General features: G+C 39.0%; 1 protein-coding gene and 1 long non-coding RNA gene across 5 annotated transcripts in view; one reads left to right on the top strand and one right to left on the bottom strand.

The window, feature by feature from the left end:
• The window catches only part of LOC137164307 (uncharacterized), a 67676-nt gene extending 60867 nt beyond the window's left edge, over positions 1-6809 (top strand). For 2 of the 4 annotated variants that reach the window (XR_010922992.1, XR_010922993.1), the window contains exons 2-4: positions 850-927; positions 5051-5227; positions 5723-6809. This is a non-coding gene — a long non-coding RNA (uncharacterized lncRNA). The remainder of the gene's footprint in view (positions 1-849; positions 928-5050; positions 5228-5722) is intronic. The other 2 variants (XR_010922994.1, XR_010922991.1) reach the window with 2 other exon arrangements.
• The window catches only part of EPAS1 (endothelial PAS domain protein 1), a 115399-nt gene that overhangs the window by 2952 nt on the left and 95113 nt on the right, over positions 1-17334 (bottom strand). The window contains exons 7-15 of the mRNA XM_067565082.1: positions 16788-16894; positions 10091-10238; positions 9119-9327; positions 8591-8781; positions 7282-7392; positions 4669-5153; positions 3203-3326; positions 2982-3105; positions 1590-1775 (exon numbers count right to left, since the gene is read on the bottom strand). Of these exons, the coding sequence (XP_067421183.1) occupies positions 1590-1775; positions 2982-3105; positions 3203-3326; positions 4669-5153; positions 7282-7392; positions 8591-8781; positions 9119-9327; positions 10091-10238; positions 16788-16894 (1685 nt within the window). The remainder of the gene's footprint in view (positions 1-1589; positions 1776-2981; positions 3106-3202; positions 3327-4668; positions 5154-7281; positions 7393-8590; positions 8782-9118; positions 9328-10090; positions 10239-16787; positions 16895-17334) is intronic.

The following is a 17334-nucleotide window of genomic DNA, read 5'->3' as shown; positions in this document are numbered from 1 at the left end:
TTGAAAGGACCATAAAATGAAGTCAAACCTACATCTGCTAAACTGTGAATCACTTCGGTGATGTGGTGGTGGTGTAAAAAGCTGTTCGTTCATGCTTTCAGTTAAAGGAAAAAATCCACAACACACAAGTTGCCGTACATAAAATCACTCAAGTTACACAGTTGCTACATCTGTAACTAGGCAAAAGAACTGCACTATGTCATTTAAACTTTTATTCCATTATTTACCAGGACTGATAGCAGATGTTAGATTTTGTTGAGATCAAATTTAATTATTTTAGCGATTGCAGAGTTCAAGTAGATGGAAGAAAATACAGTAAGAAATGAAGGAGAGAACTTTGATATAACTTGATAGAAATTGGACAACAGTAGTACTGCGATCTGGGAAAAGGGAACAGTAGATAAGATTTTTCTCCATTCACTGTTGAGAATTTTTTTTTTTTTTAATTGTTAAATTTGTTTTGGAAAATTTTCATTACAGTTAGAAAAATAAATCGCTATATTGTCATTTATCATGCCTGTTAAAAACAGTGAAGAATGCATTAGCAAGGCAGTGTAAGGCTGTTAGTTTAGCGGATACATTTTTAATAGATTCGCTATACATAGAGCCATTTTTCCTGTAATAAGTATGCTCAATCTACTGTATAATTTTAAGGGAATGAGTGAGGCTTACTTTTTGCCTAAATTTATATAGGTATCCATACATGCCTTTGGACACTTATTTTGAAGAGCACCCAGTCATGGGTTCTTAAGGATGCAGGTGTCAATGCTTGGGCATTAATATTTTCAACTTTGGATATTTTAAATTAATGCTTTTAAAGGGTCAGATCCTTTTCTCCTGCTTCTCTAGGGTTGGAATGCTCCTAATGCAGCAGCACCATGGATCCACTGCACCGGGGCTTACATGGCTGCACAGAAGAGGAATAAGGTACAGGTTAGCAGGGAAGAGCAGGTCTGAAACAATGTGGATTCATTCGCTGACTAAAATCAGGCCTGGGCGATGGCATTCCACAAGTGGCTACTTTCGCAGCTGCCATGCTACCATTTGATGGGAGGATTCTGAGCTGCCCGTCCATACAGAGTTCCTTGGTTCAAGCTCCATTTAACTTAAGCTTCACACAGGGGGCAAAGTTGTTGGGCTGGATCATGTCCAACTTGTTTTCTGGGGGGAAGAATTTTCTATAAGTACATACACGCATGTGCCTTACTGTTGAAACTGTGTTGATGGGTGCTATTGAATACTTAAGATTGATAGGGGGTGCAATATATATGTTCATATTAAATGTACACAAATATATTGCCGACAGAGAGAGAGAGACACTAAACAAAACAGTCTAAATTGAATTTAGACATAGTGTGAAAGTTTGTGCATAAGATATGGCCTATGAATACATGTATTTATGGGTTTTATGCACAAACCATATATAAACTTATACTGGAATGATGAAATTCTGCATGTATGTATATTACGAAGCTATACATATTTGCTTTTAAGCATATTATCCTCTAACTTCCCTTTATAAGCCATCAGTCCTCGTATCTGTATTGAAACCAAAGAGCAAAACTCATTTGTTTGTGATAGCCTCTTACCTGACTTTTTATGAGTTGGTGGAGCATTAAAGTTCTGATAATGGGAACTGTAGAACTGGGGGGAGAATGCTGCTTTCTGATTATCACCAGGGCTTCCACAGGAGGGTTGCTGCTGTCGCTGCTGCAGTTGGTTCATTGGATTCACTGGGTGGCTCAGACCTCTTTGTGAGTTCCGAATAAACTCGTCTAAAATTAAAAATGACCATTGGTTTTAAAAAATGACCTCTGTGTCACAATGTACCACCACATCTTCCGGGAGCACAAGTGCCAGGATTGAGCATCCCGATGTCCTTGACTATAGTAATGAAAGTACAACTGGAAAACTTTACTACACCGCTTCAAAGCTATGGCAGCCCACCTTCACTCTTTAGTCAGTCACAGCCTCCCTGGAGCAGAGATTACCTCACTGTGCCAAATGAGTGTGGCCATTTTGTGAGTGAGCTTAGGACCAAGAGGCTAATTTCATTAGATTCAATCTTTTTCACTTAAAGGAGTAATGTGCTCAATGAATTATTTATATACATGGTGCAGCGGAGATGATGTGTTTCTTCCTAATAAGAATTCATTTAGAAATCTACAGTAGGTTTACCTAACCACCTTATTTTGATCACACATCATTAACCACACGTGAGGGTTCTTTCTCCAGAACCATGGACTAGCTAAATATACCGCTAACCTATTGGCGACTAAATGATGCTTCATATAACGGGATCGCTTGTATAACACACTAGACCATTCCATTGTGACTGTCCTAAATGGGGAGGAGAAGAATTGGAATATTTGATCCCAGAGTTTAATACTTCACACTTAAATTGATGTCTTAACACAGAAATCACACTTATTGGTTAAAAAAAAAATTCAATCTGCTATTACAAGTTCCATCTAAAATAACTACTACTACATACAAAAAGCTAGTCTCGACCTTATAGTGATGCTATTACCCCCGTATAATAACTGGAAGTGATATTATAGAAGTATTTCTCTGTGGGTTCTCTGATCCCGCTCCTCCCTCCCTGGTTTCTGAATGGCAGTACTTAGAGCCCAGTGCTCTGTTGCCCTGCCCCTCGTGTAGTCAAAGTGAGTTTTTAAAACATGATCAAATCAGAATGATGGGGTTCTGATCCCATTTTGCCCTAATGTAAATAACTACACTAGGTGCCAGGCAACGGAGCATCGGGCCTATTGCTTTAGACTGCCTTCCTTTATAGGACAATCCAACTCATAACATTGATGACTGCATGTACATAAACTATTGGTTTATGGTGGTAGTTCTGCTGTTGGTATGTAAGTGGCAGGCATTACCATAATGCCTGCAGATAGTCTTTGTTTCCAGTAAAACTGTCCCAAAATTATATATAGAAAGGAACATTACAAAATCAATGTGTGTCTTACCCGTAAGGACACTTGTGCTGAGGGACTTCTTTTCAGAAACCAATGAACAATTTTCACCTTTGAGAATTTTCATCCTTTTCCACATTAAATGAGATGGGTTAATAGCTGACAAATCCCCCTGTGGCTGATAAAGAAACCAGAAACAGACATAAGTAATCAAAATGAAAAACCTTTTGGAATGGTCGTAATTTGAAGTGCTTGAATTGCTTATAACAGATTACCCCACTCAGCTGTTGAAATGCTTGCTCTTCATATTCCATCTGTCGCTTCAGTTTCAAACTGTTGGCGAGAGCAATTCTTGCAGGGTTGATGTTGATGCCCTGTTGCTCAAAACTGTCCAGTGACCTGTCAAGAAAAGACCTCTCCTTGAGTGAGCAGTAAGATAAAATAAGACTATTTTTGTCTGAGTGATCTTTCGAGGTACTGTATTAAGGTTCATTTAGCATATGACAGCGGGACAGGCTGGACTGCAAATGCAGAATTTTTCCTGGGCTGTTAACCCAGTTGTCACTACACTTAATGCTTGGAAACTTTCAATATCAAGTGTTAAGGAAAGCCTGGTTATTTAGTACCTCACAATCTCTATAAGCAGAACATAAGTAAACAAAAATTGTATGACTGAGTGGGTCAAATTTTTAACAAGGATTAACCTGCCCTCTGTTTTTGCAGGACAATTGTGGGCCTACATGTTTGTGTTAGTGGACTAATATCTAGCTCTGTGGTTACACAGGCAAAAAGGCTACTAACTGAATACAATTCATTCATTCTGCAAATAATTGTACATGCACTCAACCCATAGATGGTTACAATATTTTTTTAGAAAATGAAACCCACCATTTTGTACATCTTTACAATTATTAACAACACTAAAGCACTTGGACCACAGGTCATCCCAAAGAACTTTACGAAGATCAGCTGGTATTTTTATCTCTATGTTATAGTGGGGGAATCTGAGGCACAAAGAAGTTAAGTGACCTGTTCAAACCAGACCATCAGTTTCTGTCCTGGTTCTTACCCTATGCTCATCAGTAGTAATAAATGAAAATAAGCTATACTGGAAATCTGAAATTTAAGGATGATTTCTGTTTAACAACATGTTTAAGACTATTAGTAAAGCTATTTACCTAACGTATTTATATGGCCCCATCACTGTAGCATCTGAGCACATCTATCTTTCATGTATTTGTCCTCCCCACACATTATGAGATAGGCAAGTGCTATTATCTCCATTTTACAGATGAGGAACTGAGGCTCAGATGCTTGCTTGATGTCACACAGGAAGTCTGTGGCAGAGCAGGGAACTGAACCCAGCTCTCTGGCTACCCTGTAACCACAGAGCCATCCTTTTCCCCATCCTCCCAGATCAGTTTCTTATACTGCGTACAGTAAAGCAGCTTTGCAAAACTGTTGTATGGTTTTGTAATGGACATGTAAGTTTCCATAAATCCACATATCAATACACCGATGATGATGATGGTAAAAAAAGAGCCCAATCCTGCTCCCATTCAAGTCAATGGAAGGACATTGCTGTTGACTTCCAGGAGAGCAGAACTGGGCCCTTAATATTTCATTCACCGGTTGAAACAAATTACTCCAGCGGAGTGGGCAAGTAGACTTTTTCAAGGTTTGCAGCACAGAGTCTCAAGGAGAGATACACCTAACAACTTTCATATTAGGACAGATTTACCTTTTCTTATATAAGGACATGTCGGGAGAGTGCACTGGTGGCCCAGATGAGGAATTTGCTAAGGACCCACAGTATTTATCCATTAGTCTCCACTTAGTAGGAACATATTGTAATGGTGGATCAGGTGGCCACTGGGTGCTTGGTCTTCCAATCATTGAAGCCAGTGGGGTGTTGGCTCGTACATGGTATGGTGGCAGTGATGATTTGTTCACGTTGTTGAAGAACACCGATGACAGTGATCCGTGACCAGGGTTCATGTTTTTATTTGACAGCTGTTGGCAGTATTTCTCCAAGAGGAATTGATTCTGAGAAGCAGGAGCAAGGGGCTGGAAAATGCTACTCATACTACTTAAACTCTGCTGGGTATTTTGTGCATTTTCAGGGAGAGGGCGTTCTTCTTGGCAGATTGGGCTCAGCTGGAAATCTTCTCCATCCATGGGAATGTAAGGAGCGAGGGTTTCAAGATCTAGCTCATTGAAATCGGTCTGTAAAAAAAAAAAAGAAGCCCATCAAGATGCTAATCACATGGCAGTTAGTGTACGTGGAAGATGAAATTTCAGTGAGTATAAGACTGAAGAATCATTATACCTGCTGTATAGCTAGGAGTCACCTGAATTTACTTAAATGAAATACTGAAAGTGGCAGACACCTATTTAAAGATGCATGTCAATTCCATAATGAAATGTCTGTTTTCATGAATTGTATACTTGCTTCTGATATCACCACAGGTAAGGTTTCAGGGCAGATGAGAAACAGGCAGCAGGACTGAAAGTCATGCCACGCACACTGGCCAAGCTCCCATATGCATAGCCCTTGGTAAAGGCTGATGCCCAAATGCAGTTTGTTTCATTAACATGGGTTGAACTAGAACAGCTGTTCCACTGGGCTTTGAATAACTTGTCTGCCAAGGCTCAAGTCTGGCACATAGTTCAGCCTCACACCCCACTCCTGAACAATGGAAATCGAATTGCGTAGAAAATGTGTATCAAACCCACATAGGGCCTATAAAACACAGTTCACAGGACACTGACACATTCATTTCTATATTTTTCAGGGGGGTGCAGAGTGCATCGAAATGCAGCGTCTGAACCTAGAGGCAGGAAGAGAGCATGCTTCCCATCCACCCAGATCAGCAACACCCTCCTATTTTCATTACCACATCAGTCCCAGATCTAGTTCTCAAAGGCCCCAGGGAGGATTCAGATGACTATCGGCAGCAGGAGGAGGAGCTGCAAGCAGGGCAGAAAGGTCTCATATACCCTTGAAGTCATCTGATAAAACTGATGTTGAATTTTTTCTGGTAACCGTTCTTTCTATTGCGCTCCAGATCTCACACCATGTTTAACCTCTCTCCCTCCTGCCTGCCTGGCATTTATTTCACCCTCCTTCACTCCCTACCCATCCTCTGTTGCTGTCACTGCTCTGTTATGTCAAAACTTAGACTGTAAGCTCCCGAGGACAGGGACTGTACCTTTTCTCATCTAGAACACTTTAAATAATAATCCATCCCCTTGCTATGGTGTACACAGAAGGAGTGTCTGTGCACACAAAGTTGCTAACCGAAGCTTGGGGAGAAGTAGTCTGAAAAGAGGTCCAAGGCCTTTTATTTGGAAGCAGTTTTCACTCCATTTCCATGTCTTTTAAAAAAAATCAGTTATGAACCCAGAAAAGGAGAAGGCAAGTAGACAGAGTCCAAAGTGATGATTCTGATTTTGCTGGGGTGGGGTGTGTGACACGTGATGTGTGCAGTTCCCTGTCCCCACCTTGTTACTGAAGGATGTGATCGGTGTGTATTTCCTTGTTCTGGACAGCATGTTTTGTGGTTGACCATCAGGCCAGCTGGAATTGCTTATTACTATTGGTGCTGTATCTAGTCTGAATCAGTATTCATTGTTTTGAAAAGCTATTTTTCATTGTTTAATTGAATAATATAGCTCTATGCCAAATGAAATATGAATGAAAAGGTTTGCTTCATAGTTAATCCTAAAATTCATTTCCACACTCCCCCAACTGCTGTATGTGCATGTGCAAACCAAGGGCTGTCTGTAGCAAGTTGAAGGCATCCATATGTGCATAAGCATTTTTTGTGCATGTGTTTTTGCAAATCTTACCTATAATCACCCAGGTTTACCCCTTAGTGTGAATCATTTCAGCAAAAAGCAAACTGACCTCATAGCAGGCATTTCTGCTTCTAGCAGTGGCAGCTCCAAGTGGAAAAGTTTGGGTCATTGCCACTGTGCCTGTCTCAATCTGTGCACAGATCAATCCTCAAATGTTAACCTAGTTTTTAAGCTGTAGATGAAAGGACTTAAATCTTATTTGGGCCCCTGCATCCTCTAGGAGGTGCAATGTTAAATTCCAGATGGAGTCCTGATGGCACAGGATCTCAGGGAGATGCACTCAATTAGCAAATTTCGCAGCTTGCCTGCTTTCCATTCATCTCCATACTCTTTCTGGGCTAAACTGACTCTCTCTGGATCTTCTTGAGGAATGGGAACTGTGAGCAGCACTGAGAATTAAGTGCCCTGTCACAATAGAATTGTCATCCATAGTACTGGTTATGGGGAAATTGCTTCATCGCTTGTGGGGAAGAAAATACTATTGTCCTCTCACCTGGGATTTGCACTGGTTCTTTGACTCTGTGTCCATGGCAAAGAGCTTCTCAATCACCTCAATCTTAAGATCTTCATCTAGTGAGCTGTAATAGTCTCCTGGGCTGCTTGGCTGCACAGGAATAAAAAAGGAGCCTGTAAGAAGCAGCTAGATCACCACAGTGTTTGGTGCTGGTACGGTGCTGTCAGAGCACCGTGCACAGTGCTGTACAATAATGAACACCAGCTATGCTAAACAAACATCAAGACTGGGTCTACAGCATTTCCACAAACCAAATACTATATTGAATTCTCACACACACACTATTCTCCAACAGAACATTAGTTTGATCACTAACAAATGGTGAACAGTGTTGCATCCAATAGTGATAGAAATGGTCTGCCGTATGGATATAGAGTTAGTAGTCCACATATATTGTAAAAATAAATTTAAACTGACAGTGTGAGACATCCCCTGTTAAATCTCTCTGAGCAGGAAAGGAGTAAACATGGGCTCAGGCTTTCCCCTTCCTGGTTTATGAATTAAAGGGGCCTCCTCCAAGAATAGCCTGCTGGCTATGCTAAGCCAGCACTTTCCAACTTCTAGGGGCAATTATGCTAGTTTAATCAGACTAAACTCCCACGTGTTCCAGTCAGCGCCTACTGCCTCTCATTCAGTTGTGCACCATCCAGCTTAGTTTAGAGCAAACCAAGTTTTCAGGTTAGAGAGTACACAAATGAATGGATGACAGGCAGCAGCAGTTCACTGAGGTTCTATCTTTTAGGAGGGAGAGAAAATCCCTCGTACTAGCTTGAAAAGCCTGGATTGCCAGGGGCGGTCTATGCACCAGTAGTTGGGAACCACTGAAATAAGGTTACAGCTTCTACCTAATAAACAAATGACTAAGGTGACGTGCCAGGATTTTTGTTAAAGGGATATTGATAATGGCTGACCCATTTTATAGCAGCCTTTTTACTGGCTAATCCACCAAGAATTAGTGGTGACTTGGTGTAGCAGCTATACATAGGGTGTTTTAATGAGAGAAGACTAGTTGTGAAGGTGGTTTGGAGAAAATAAAGGATTGACATTAAGGAGGGGGGATGTAGCTCCCATTTATTATCCTCATCATTTTTGTTCAATGTGTATACAGTACAATGTGTACACAGTTGCCTGGGTCACTTCATAAGAACAAAGATTAGACCACTACTGTACACATGTACCTCCCACTGATGTTGATGGGAGTTGCATTCAAAACATCTCACTCCATTTATTTACATTGCAGTTTGTAGATTACATACAATTTAATTTTCAGTTCAAAAGCCTTTCTTACCGTGGAACAGCTGCTGTTGCTACTTGCACTCGGAGTACTGCTGCCTGGTGCAACTTGGGGCATTGTAAATGATGGCACAGTCAGCTTTTCACCTTGGGGAGTATGGGTTTTCACTTCCACTGGCCATTGTTTGTTTAGAGTCAAAACAACAGCTTTGTCATAGATAGAAGCTTCCTCAAACTTCTGGGACCCTGTATAGACATTAACAAGATTGACTGTTCTGTTGTGATATGACACAATAGTAGCTATTTACTAAAAAATGAAAATAAAATAAAGCACCTCCCAGTCGCCATAGCAATACAGCTATGCATGTTTTAAGGTTTTATTATAAAGCAAGAAAAAGTAATAGGTCAGGCTCACAAAAATGTTACATGGGTGTGAGTCCTGTGACTTCAGTGGAGTCACACCTCATTTGCACAAGTGCAAGGGAGAGCAAGATCAGTCCCATTGTTAGTCTTTACATTTGTTAAAGCAAGAAGTAATCTGTGGCTATTTTTATTGCATGCTGCTTGATGCTCCAATACTAACCAAAATCCAGAGAAATAATGGCATCGCCTGGTGTGGGTGCCAACTGAGCAAGCTCCTCTGGTTCTTCCTTCAGTTTTGTGAACAAGAAGTCGCTCTTCTCAGTCACTGGGACTCCGTTATCAAAAATGGTATTCATTGTCAGCAGGTGAGGCTTAAACAGAGATTCTGTCTGGTCCATTGAGAACACAATGTCATTCTTCTCAATTTCACTAACAAGGCAATTAGATCTGTTAGATATTTTGCACTCTAAAACAAAGTCAGTGTATGAACAATTAACAAACTGTTATAACTTTAAAGGCAAAGGCTAACATATTCAAAACTGCCACTTATTTTGGGTGCCTAATTTGAGACAACTGGGCCTGATTTCCAGAGTTGCTGAGCATCCACAACTTAATTTGAAGCAAAGAGGACCTGCAGTTGCTCAATAATTCTGAGGGGATGATTCACCATTGTTATTCCAGTTTTATAGGTCTGTAATTAATACAGTAGTGACCCAGACCAATTTCACTTCACAGGATTGCAGATTTTGGCCTAGCCTATGACCACAATATTTACTTTTGCCAAAAGCAGATCATTTTGTGGTCCTGACTTTGCTGAGGCAAACTACTACTTCCTGGTGATATTCACGAGAGATTGTGTTTAAAACTTTTTTCTCCATTTGGTAACAAGCAATTATTGCCTGTTCTATTTTACACTCCAAATCTTCCATGCAGGTTTTATATCTCGTCCTGCCAACAGAGTAGAAAGTCTACTGCATGCAAATAAAAGCTTTCTGCAGGCATGTTTCAATAGATTTTGTATCAGATAGACATTATTAAAAGAAAATGTCCAACAGTGGTGTTTGATCTATCTTGCTTAGCAAAGTTGGTTTCAGAATATCAAAGTAAAAAACAAAATAACAAAAATTACACTCGTTGTCTGTGTTTATAGCATAGATGTTCATAAGCACTTTCTGGGTTCTATAAAACTTACCTCAGTACATAGTTGACACAGACAATACACTGAGGTTGTAGGTTGCGTGTATTGTAAATGACAGTTCCTTGAGTCTCCAGCCATACGTATCCACCATGCTTTGCAAGCATTCGGTACTGGCCAGTTATTACTTGACCTTTTGCACACACTATCAAATGGGACAAAATATAAATAATGTAGCAGCATTTATAAGAATTCAATATATAAATGTAGCACTCCGCTTAAACCAGTAAAACTGCTTTTGAGTTCTAGTCATGTAAAATGACAGCACTAAAATTAAAGCTATTTGCTGGTAAAAATCTGATTACGTATAAATGTTAAGGCCAACATTTTCAAAAAGTGGCCACCACTTCTTGGAGGTTCAACGTGACAGAGTTCAAGTTAGGTGCCCAAAATCAGTGGCTAATGATTGCATATGTGTGTAGATATAGATTAACCTCAGGCCAAGGTGCCTAAAGTTAGGTTCCTGAGACCATATTTAGGCATCTAAAAAAGTGGACTGATTTTCAAAAGTGCTCAACACCCATCAGCTGCTTTTATTTAGGTATCTATGAAGTTAGGAGGCCAACTTTAGGTGCCTCTTCCCCCCCTCCCCCCCCTTTTTTTTTTTTTTTTAAATCTCAGATTAAATTGTATGGATTTTCCTTCCTCGGTGCCTTGGAATTATGAATCTATGACATCAACTCCGGACATATTTTGTTATCATTGCAAATAAGGGGACATGGTGTTACTATACTGACATTGGTCTGAAAGCAAAAGGGAAAGAAAACAAAGTGACATTAAAATGAAAAATTATCACTGATACTGTTTTATCCAGTAGAGAAAGTGGAGAGTTGAACTATTCTCCTTTTCTGGCTGTTTGGGCTATGCAATTCTCATTAATTCTCTGTAATATTTCCTTTTAACTTGCCAGACTCCAGCTAAGACTTAGAGAAAGGTCAAACAATGCTAACAGGACAATGTAATACTTTCATGTAACATCTGGGATTACACAGAAGACAGAATCAAGCTTTGCTTGTGCAGCAACACATTGCACAAAAAAGTTAAGTTCAAGTTTAGAGTTTGATGTGGATGCTTTATAGATGAAATCCTAACTAAGATATCTATAGAACGCAGAAATTAGCAAGATGTTTCACCGTAGAGTTCTTGGCATCTGAGAATTTAAGGTTTTAGGATACTTTATTTGGTATCAATCTTCCATTTCCCTCAAAGCAGCTAACATGGACAGTATCGCCCATTCAAGTAACAAATTTTCTCCCAATTGACAATACCTTTCTACTCATCTTAATATAATACTGTAATCCTTCCTAGCACATAAGCAGTCACCAGTGGGAGTAAAGTTTGCACAATCAGCTCTTTTGGCAAAATTTCCCCTTTAAACAGCTTTTAATTGCAGTAACATGATGTTACTACAATTAAACTGATGTACTAAAGACCAATTGTATTTGGACTTGATCCTACAGTCTTTGCACAGGAAAAATCCCATGTACATGGCCATTGTAGAAACTACTGAAACACAAGTCTTCCAGAACAACCACTACAGAACTGTGTGTGTTAAATGTATGAAATAAAATAAGGGTGGCATACAAAAAAGGTACTTAGGTGCCTAACTCCCTCTGATTCCAATGGGGATTAGGCACCTCTGTATCTTTGTCAATACCACCCTAAGTGTTGGTGGGTAATTTGTAACATTTCTTTTCTGATCTCTGAAGTTTTTTTTTCTAGGAATATTTCATCATCCTTCATTTAATTTATTTAGACTTTTTAATTTAGACAAAATACAAGATTATTGTTTTTAATTAAATATGTTTTTAAATGTAAGGAACAAAATCAAAAGGTTTTGACTTTAGTATGTTTCAGTGACTGTTCTGCTCTGCTTGTGAAACATAATTACATTGGCTTCTTAGTCATCAGCTCTTCAATAAGAGTCATAATAAGGGTACCTGTTATATTACAGGAAAGCTTTTTACTGCTTTAATCTTTTTTTTTTTTTTTTTCCTATTCACAAAGCACATCATGTTCTGATACAAAGAGTGGCAGAACGCTTTCTTTGGAGTAACTATAAATTACTAATGCACTTGAATTTTGTCTTTGTTATCTAACCATGTGCCTTAAGACTCTGACATCTGAGTTGTTAGAAAGTCAAAACCTTCACACACACTTATTTTAAATACATTACCAAAATATTACATCTCTATCTCATACAGCATTAATTAGATCATCACACTGAAGAATGAACAAAAAATATTATCTTAAGTTACTTTTGGTTGCCATTAATTGTTCACAAAGTTTTTTTTTTTTTAAATTGCTGACATACATCTGAAATAGATGCAAAATATGATAGAAGTGTGACAAGCCAATCCAATTGTATGTACTTCCCATTGACATGTGCCAGACAGATGGAGCCAGCTCCCCATGAAAATCAATGGCAAAATTCCCATTGTCTTTAGTGGGAAGAGGACCAGGCCCTAAATGGAAATAGTTATAGAATATTAATTGCTTGGTTGGAAAATATAACTCCGCAGTGAATCTTTTGTGCAAAGACAAAGATTTCCATCTCTTCCTCACATAACTTGTAAAAGACTGGGTATGTTAAACCCTGCCAAATTAAATTCTACTCTTGCATTTGATGACAACCAATTAAGTCTCATACTGTATATGAAGCTATACTTGCAGCCAAGAACACAAACGGTATTATGGTTTATTGCAGCAGAGGATTGTTACCTCATCTCAAAACAACATTACAGTATTGTAAAGTAGTAACAAGTGTGTGAGCAGTGTTGTTCATTGGACCAATAAATCAGGGGAGTAGTTTCCGTTTCCATCTTAAAGACTCATTTCTGTTCATTCAACCTTCAAACCCCCGCCCCCCCACCCTTCCTTATTATAATGGTGGATTACCTTCATGTAACGAAAAATAAATGCTGCTCTAGGACTTGATATTTTTTTATTTTAACTTATTTTATTTTTTTGGTAATGCTACATTATTGTTTGCCATTGTTGTATTCAGAATCAATGGGTATATTATAGTTTGATTATACTTGTCTCCTGTAGAAAGCATAGTTAGGTTAAATAAAAATTGGATGTCTAATGTATTTAGCATGGAGTCTTATTTTTGTTTTGCATTTTGAATTATTACATTGTAGCTCTCCTAAGTCAAGGATGTTGTGAAGCACAGATCACAACAGCTAGATTTCTCCAGAAGAAATTGTATCTTAATTGTTTTAACTTAACAATCCTTTTTTAAAAATTCAAATACATGTAATCTTACATCTGATCTATTAACACTGGATTACTCAACATGTGTTAGGAAGCACAGAACATAACCCAGTTTCTCAAATGGCCACAAGAGTTCATGTTCAATGAGGGCTTGCTGGCTGATCATTCATGGCTTGCTATTCATATGCCCCAACCCAGGTTATTCACTCTTTGGATTTGTATGAAGTTCCTGGAGGCATTTGCCTCAGCAAGCTGCAATGGGACTAGCTTTCTGGTGACCTAAAGTGACATAGCTCTGGCTGAGATTATTGGAGTTGCACTAATTTACACCACTACTGCATTTGGGCCAATGCCTGCAAAGGGCAGAATGCATCATCTATGCGACCCTGGGACTAAATACAGTGTCAACACTTCCCTACACCCCCTCAGAGCCTGTAGGGCTACTCTTAGTATTATAGAGCCTGATCCTTCACATTTATTAGCAGATATAGTGCTCACTGCTGTGAGTAGCCCTATAGGGCTGCAATGGGCTTCTTTTTGTTAATATGAACTTCTGGATCTCCCCATTTACTTCAATGTGCTTCTGGATCAGGCCCTACATTGAAGACTTAAGTGACACACAGGCTTTGTGCTGGTCTTGTGCATGGAGTTGATCTAACCCCATTAGAGCAAGGAGCAGCTTCCATTGGTGGCCCGTTTTATTTCCTCGCTGGTGCAATTTCAAAAGTAACTAAGGTTTATATTGTTGATCTCTTGGATTTAAAAACAACTTAATGTAGCACAGCCACCATTTGCTCATGATGCCTCCTAATCAGATATCTCAGAATACATACCTTGCTTAAGCAAAGATAATATCAGTAATTGCTCTTCCCTGTAAAAGACCCAGATTGCTTTGGGGTATTTGAAATTTGTAACAAACACAAAGCCACATGAATGGACTGATGGCAACAGGCTAACGGAGAACAAATATAACTGCTTCCTCAAAACATTCTGATTAAAACGAACATCATTCTGCAGCACAGATGAGTCTTTCTTCTGTCAAATGAACATCTGAATACTTAACTTATTGGGGATGCCGAGGTCTAGAACCCCTACTGTTAGGGCTAATGTAAGAAGAACCCCTCTTCCGGTTATGCAGTTGCCTGCTGACGCTAATTATTATTTTCTTCAGACAAGTTAAAATCACTCTGAAAGGGATGTGGAAATAAGATGATAGTGGTCTATCCCTGGATGCCACAACAAGATGACTGAGCCTTTCACTGCAAATGAATTTGATAAACTAAGCAGGACCTTCATTATATTGCTATGAAAGGCCTAATCCAACGCACAGACTGTCACCAAAAATTGTATATTAATCTAAACAATTATATGTTAGTCGAAAGTCTAGTCTTTGGGAGATTAGTGTTGAGGGTCTCCTTGGACAGGAGGAAAAAGAATTAGAAATTTAAAGTAAGTACAAAGAGTTAGAGAAGAAATAACATAGTTAATTTCATTTACCAAAAGGTTGTTTTATATTTCAAACACAGTAATTAAGACCTCCAAAAGACAACTCAGAGTTTTATATACTAATTTGATTATAACTGTACATCTTTCTGGTCATTAATATTATTTTCCTTGTGGAAACTATTAACTCTAGTTGAATGTGGTGTTGCAAAATACATTCATGTGGTTACATTACACATAACACTCTTCAAAAAGGTCATTATGTCATTTTTAATTTTTATATGAAGCCATCAGCTGCAGCATGTTGGACAATCTCAGTAAAGTTCCCAAGAGTTTGAATAAGATCTTGTGAATTGCTGTTACATTGGTATAGAACTGGACAGTCACTTTGTGAAAATTACTGTGACGTAAAAACCAAGCAATTCACCTCACTTACACAGAGCACACAGGAGATGACACAAGGGAACAGACAAATGGTCCAGCTAGACTGGTATCCTGTTTTCAAGAGAGGCCATTTACAGGAGGCACCTGACCAATTACATCATCTTGGTATGGTTTTTTTCCTGGCCTACCAGCTGGTGATAAACTGTTATATCCTGGATCATGAGAATTTGGCACCTTTTTGCTTCCCTAACCTAGGTAACATAACTGCATTATTATTTGTATTATAATAGCAACTAGAGATCACAGTCAGGATTTAGGCCCCTTTGTAGTAGGCAATGCACAAACACAGAGTGAAAAGAAAGATCTGAAGATCTAACCATCTAATTTAAGGCAAAAAGTAACAAAAAATAAGGAAGGAGAAGAGGAAGGAAGATGAGGTAAACGATGCTGAGAAAATGCAGATATTTCATTTTTTACTAATTTTTTTACTATTTTTATTTTATTTTACTACTAAGCTATGTGTCTCAATGGTATGTTCCATCAGTGTATTCCACAGGTTAATTTCAGGTCACATAAAATTCTTTCTATTTGTTTTTTGCTTGTTCATTAAAGGCTCCCTTGTTATGGTATTATCGGATAGGACAAACAAAAGCGGTCAACTGGCTGTCTACTCCTTTTATTTTACATATCTCTAGCATATCTCCTTTCACTTTTGTTTCCCTACTAAATGATCTCTGGTATTTTAACAATTCGCCTCCTATGGAACTCCCTTCCCCCCAGTTATTGCTTCATCATACTCTGTGACCTCTCATGATCATTTCAAAATGAATATATAAGGAATGAAATGAGGTGATCATAAGCAAGCACAATATTCACTCTGATGCATTGATTTACACAATGCCATTATACTTTCTATATAATTCTCCATCCTTCTGACCACCACTGTCTAATGAGCAGATGCCAACATTTAGCTGACCTTTTGTCACAAGTAATATGGAACCCATCTAAGTTTCCCCACAATCTTTCCTACTCGGAGTTAACCTAAATATTTCTGGGGGGTTTTTCAAGCTATTTGTTTTGGGTGTGTGAAAGAAGTCAAGTAATGGGGACAGGAGGAAAGAGAGAAAGACACTGAACAAGATATCTTAATAGGCCTTCTCTATTCCTAATTTCTATTATATTGGACACCTGTGTCTAATACTGATTGCTGTGGTATGCCACTATTCACTTCTTGCCATGCTTCAAATGAAATGGACTATTTATTCTTATTTATTGCTTCCCATCTCTTATCCAGTTTTTCAGTGTCTCAGCTGAGTCCAGTATCTTGAGTTAACTCAGAAAAAAGAAGAGTGTGTCCTAGAATTAACATCCTGCAATTGAAACTAGTTCTTTTTTCTAATTTAGAGTGAAATTAATCTAAAGGGCCAGCCGTAGGGCTTTAACGGGACTTAGCAAAAGGCCTATGAAGCACTTAAAACCCACTTTGGAGCCCTAGTGCTGGCCCTTGGAATTTCTCACTTACAGAACAGGTGCAAGACGCACACACAAGACTCAACGACACACAAATGTGCATTTATGTTTGCAGCTTGTTTGTCAGGTACATGCCTACAGTGCTTTACAAACAGCAAAGGACCATATCAACATGACTTACAGTTCTGATGGCTTTTAGTCATATTCTCCGAGTCCAAGGCATGATAGAATTCATATGCAGAACGACCCAGTAGCTCCTCTGGGTGATATCCAATCAGTTCAGTAATCCTTGACCAAGGAAAAAAAGAAGGTTTCATTAGATATTTTCTACACCATAATGTCTATATATATTTTAAGTGCTGCCATTAGTTTAAGTCATCATGGCAATAGAGCTGAAACAGGATGTCAAAGAATACAAGCTATGATTTCTTTTTTGGAACATACAGGGAAATACTGTATTCTTGATAATGATCTGCTCTTACCATACTTTGAGTATATCTACACTGCAATAAGAGACCCGCAGCACAGTCTCGGCTGGCCCAGATCAGCTGACTTGGGCTTGTGAGGCTCGGGCGCCAGGGCTATAAAACTGCAGTGTAGATGTTCAGGTTCGGGCCTGGCCTCTGAGACCCTCCCGCCTCCTGGAGTTGCAGAGCCTTGGCTCCAGCCTGAGCCTGAACAGCTACACTGCTACCTTTAGCCATGAAGCCTGAGCCCTGCAAGTCTGA

This window comes from Emydura macquarii, unplaced genomic scaffold, assembly GCF_026122565.2.
Source record: "Emydura macquarii macquarii isolate MOO-44397 ecotype Brisbane River unplaced genomic scaffold, CSIRO-AGI_Emac_v2 contig_2676, whole genome shotgun sequence".
NCBI lineage: Eukaryota > Metazoa > Chordata > Testudines > Chelidae > Emydura > Emydura macquarii.
Note: the sequence above shows the minus strand (reverse complement) of the source record. Positions and strands in the feature narration are given on the sequence as shown.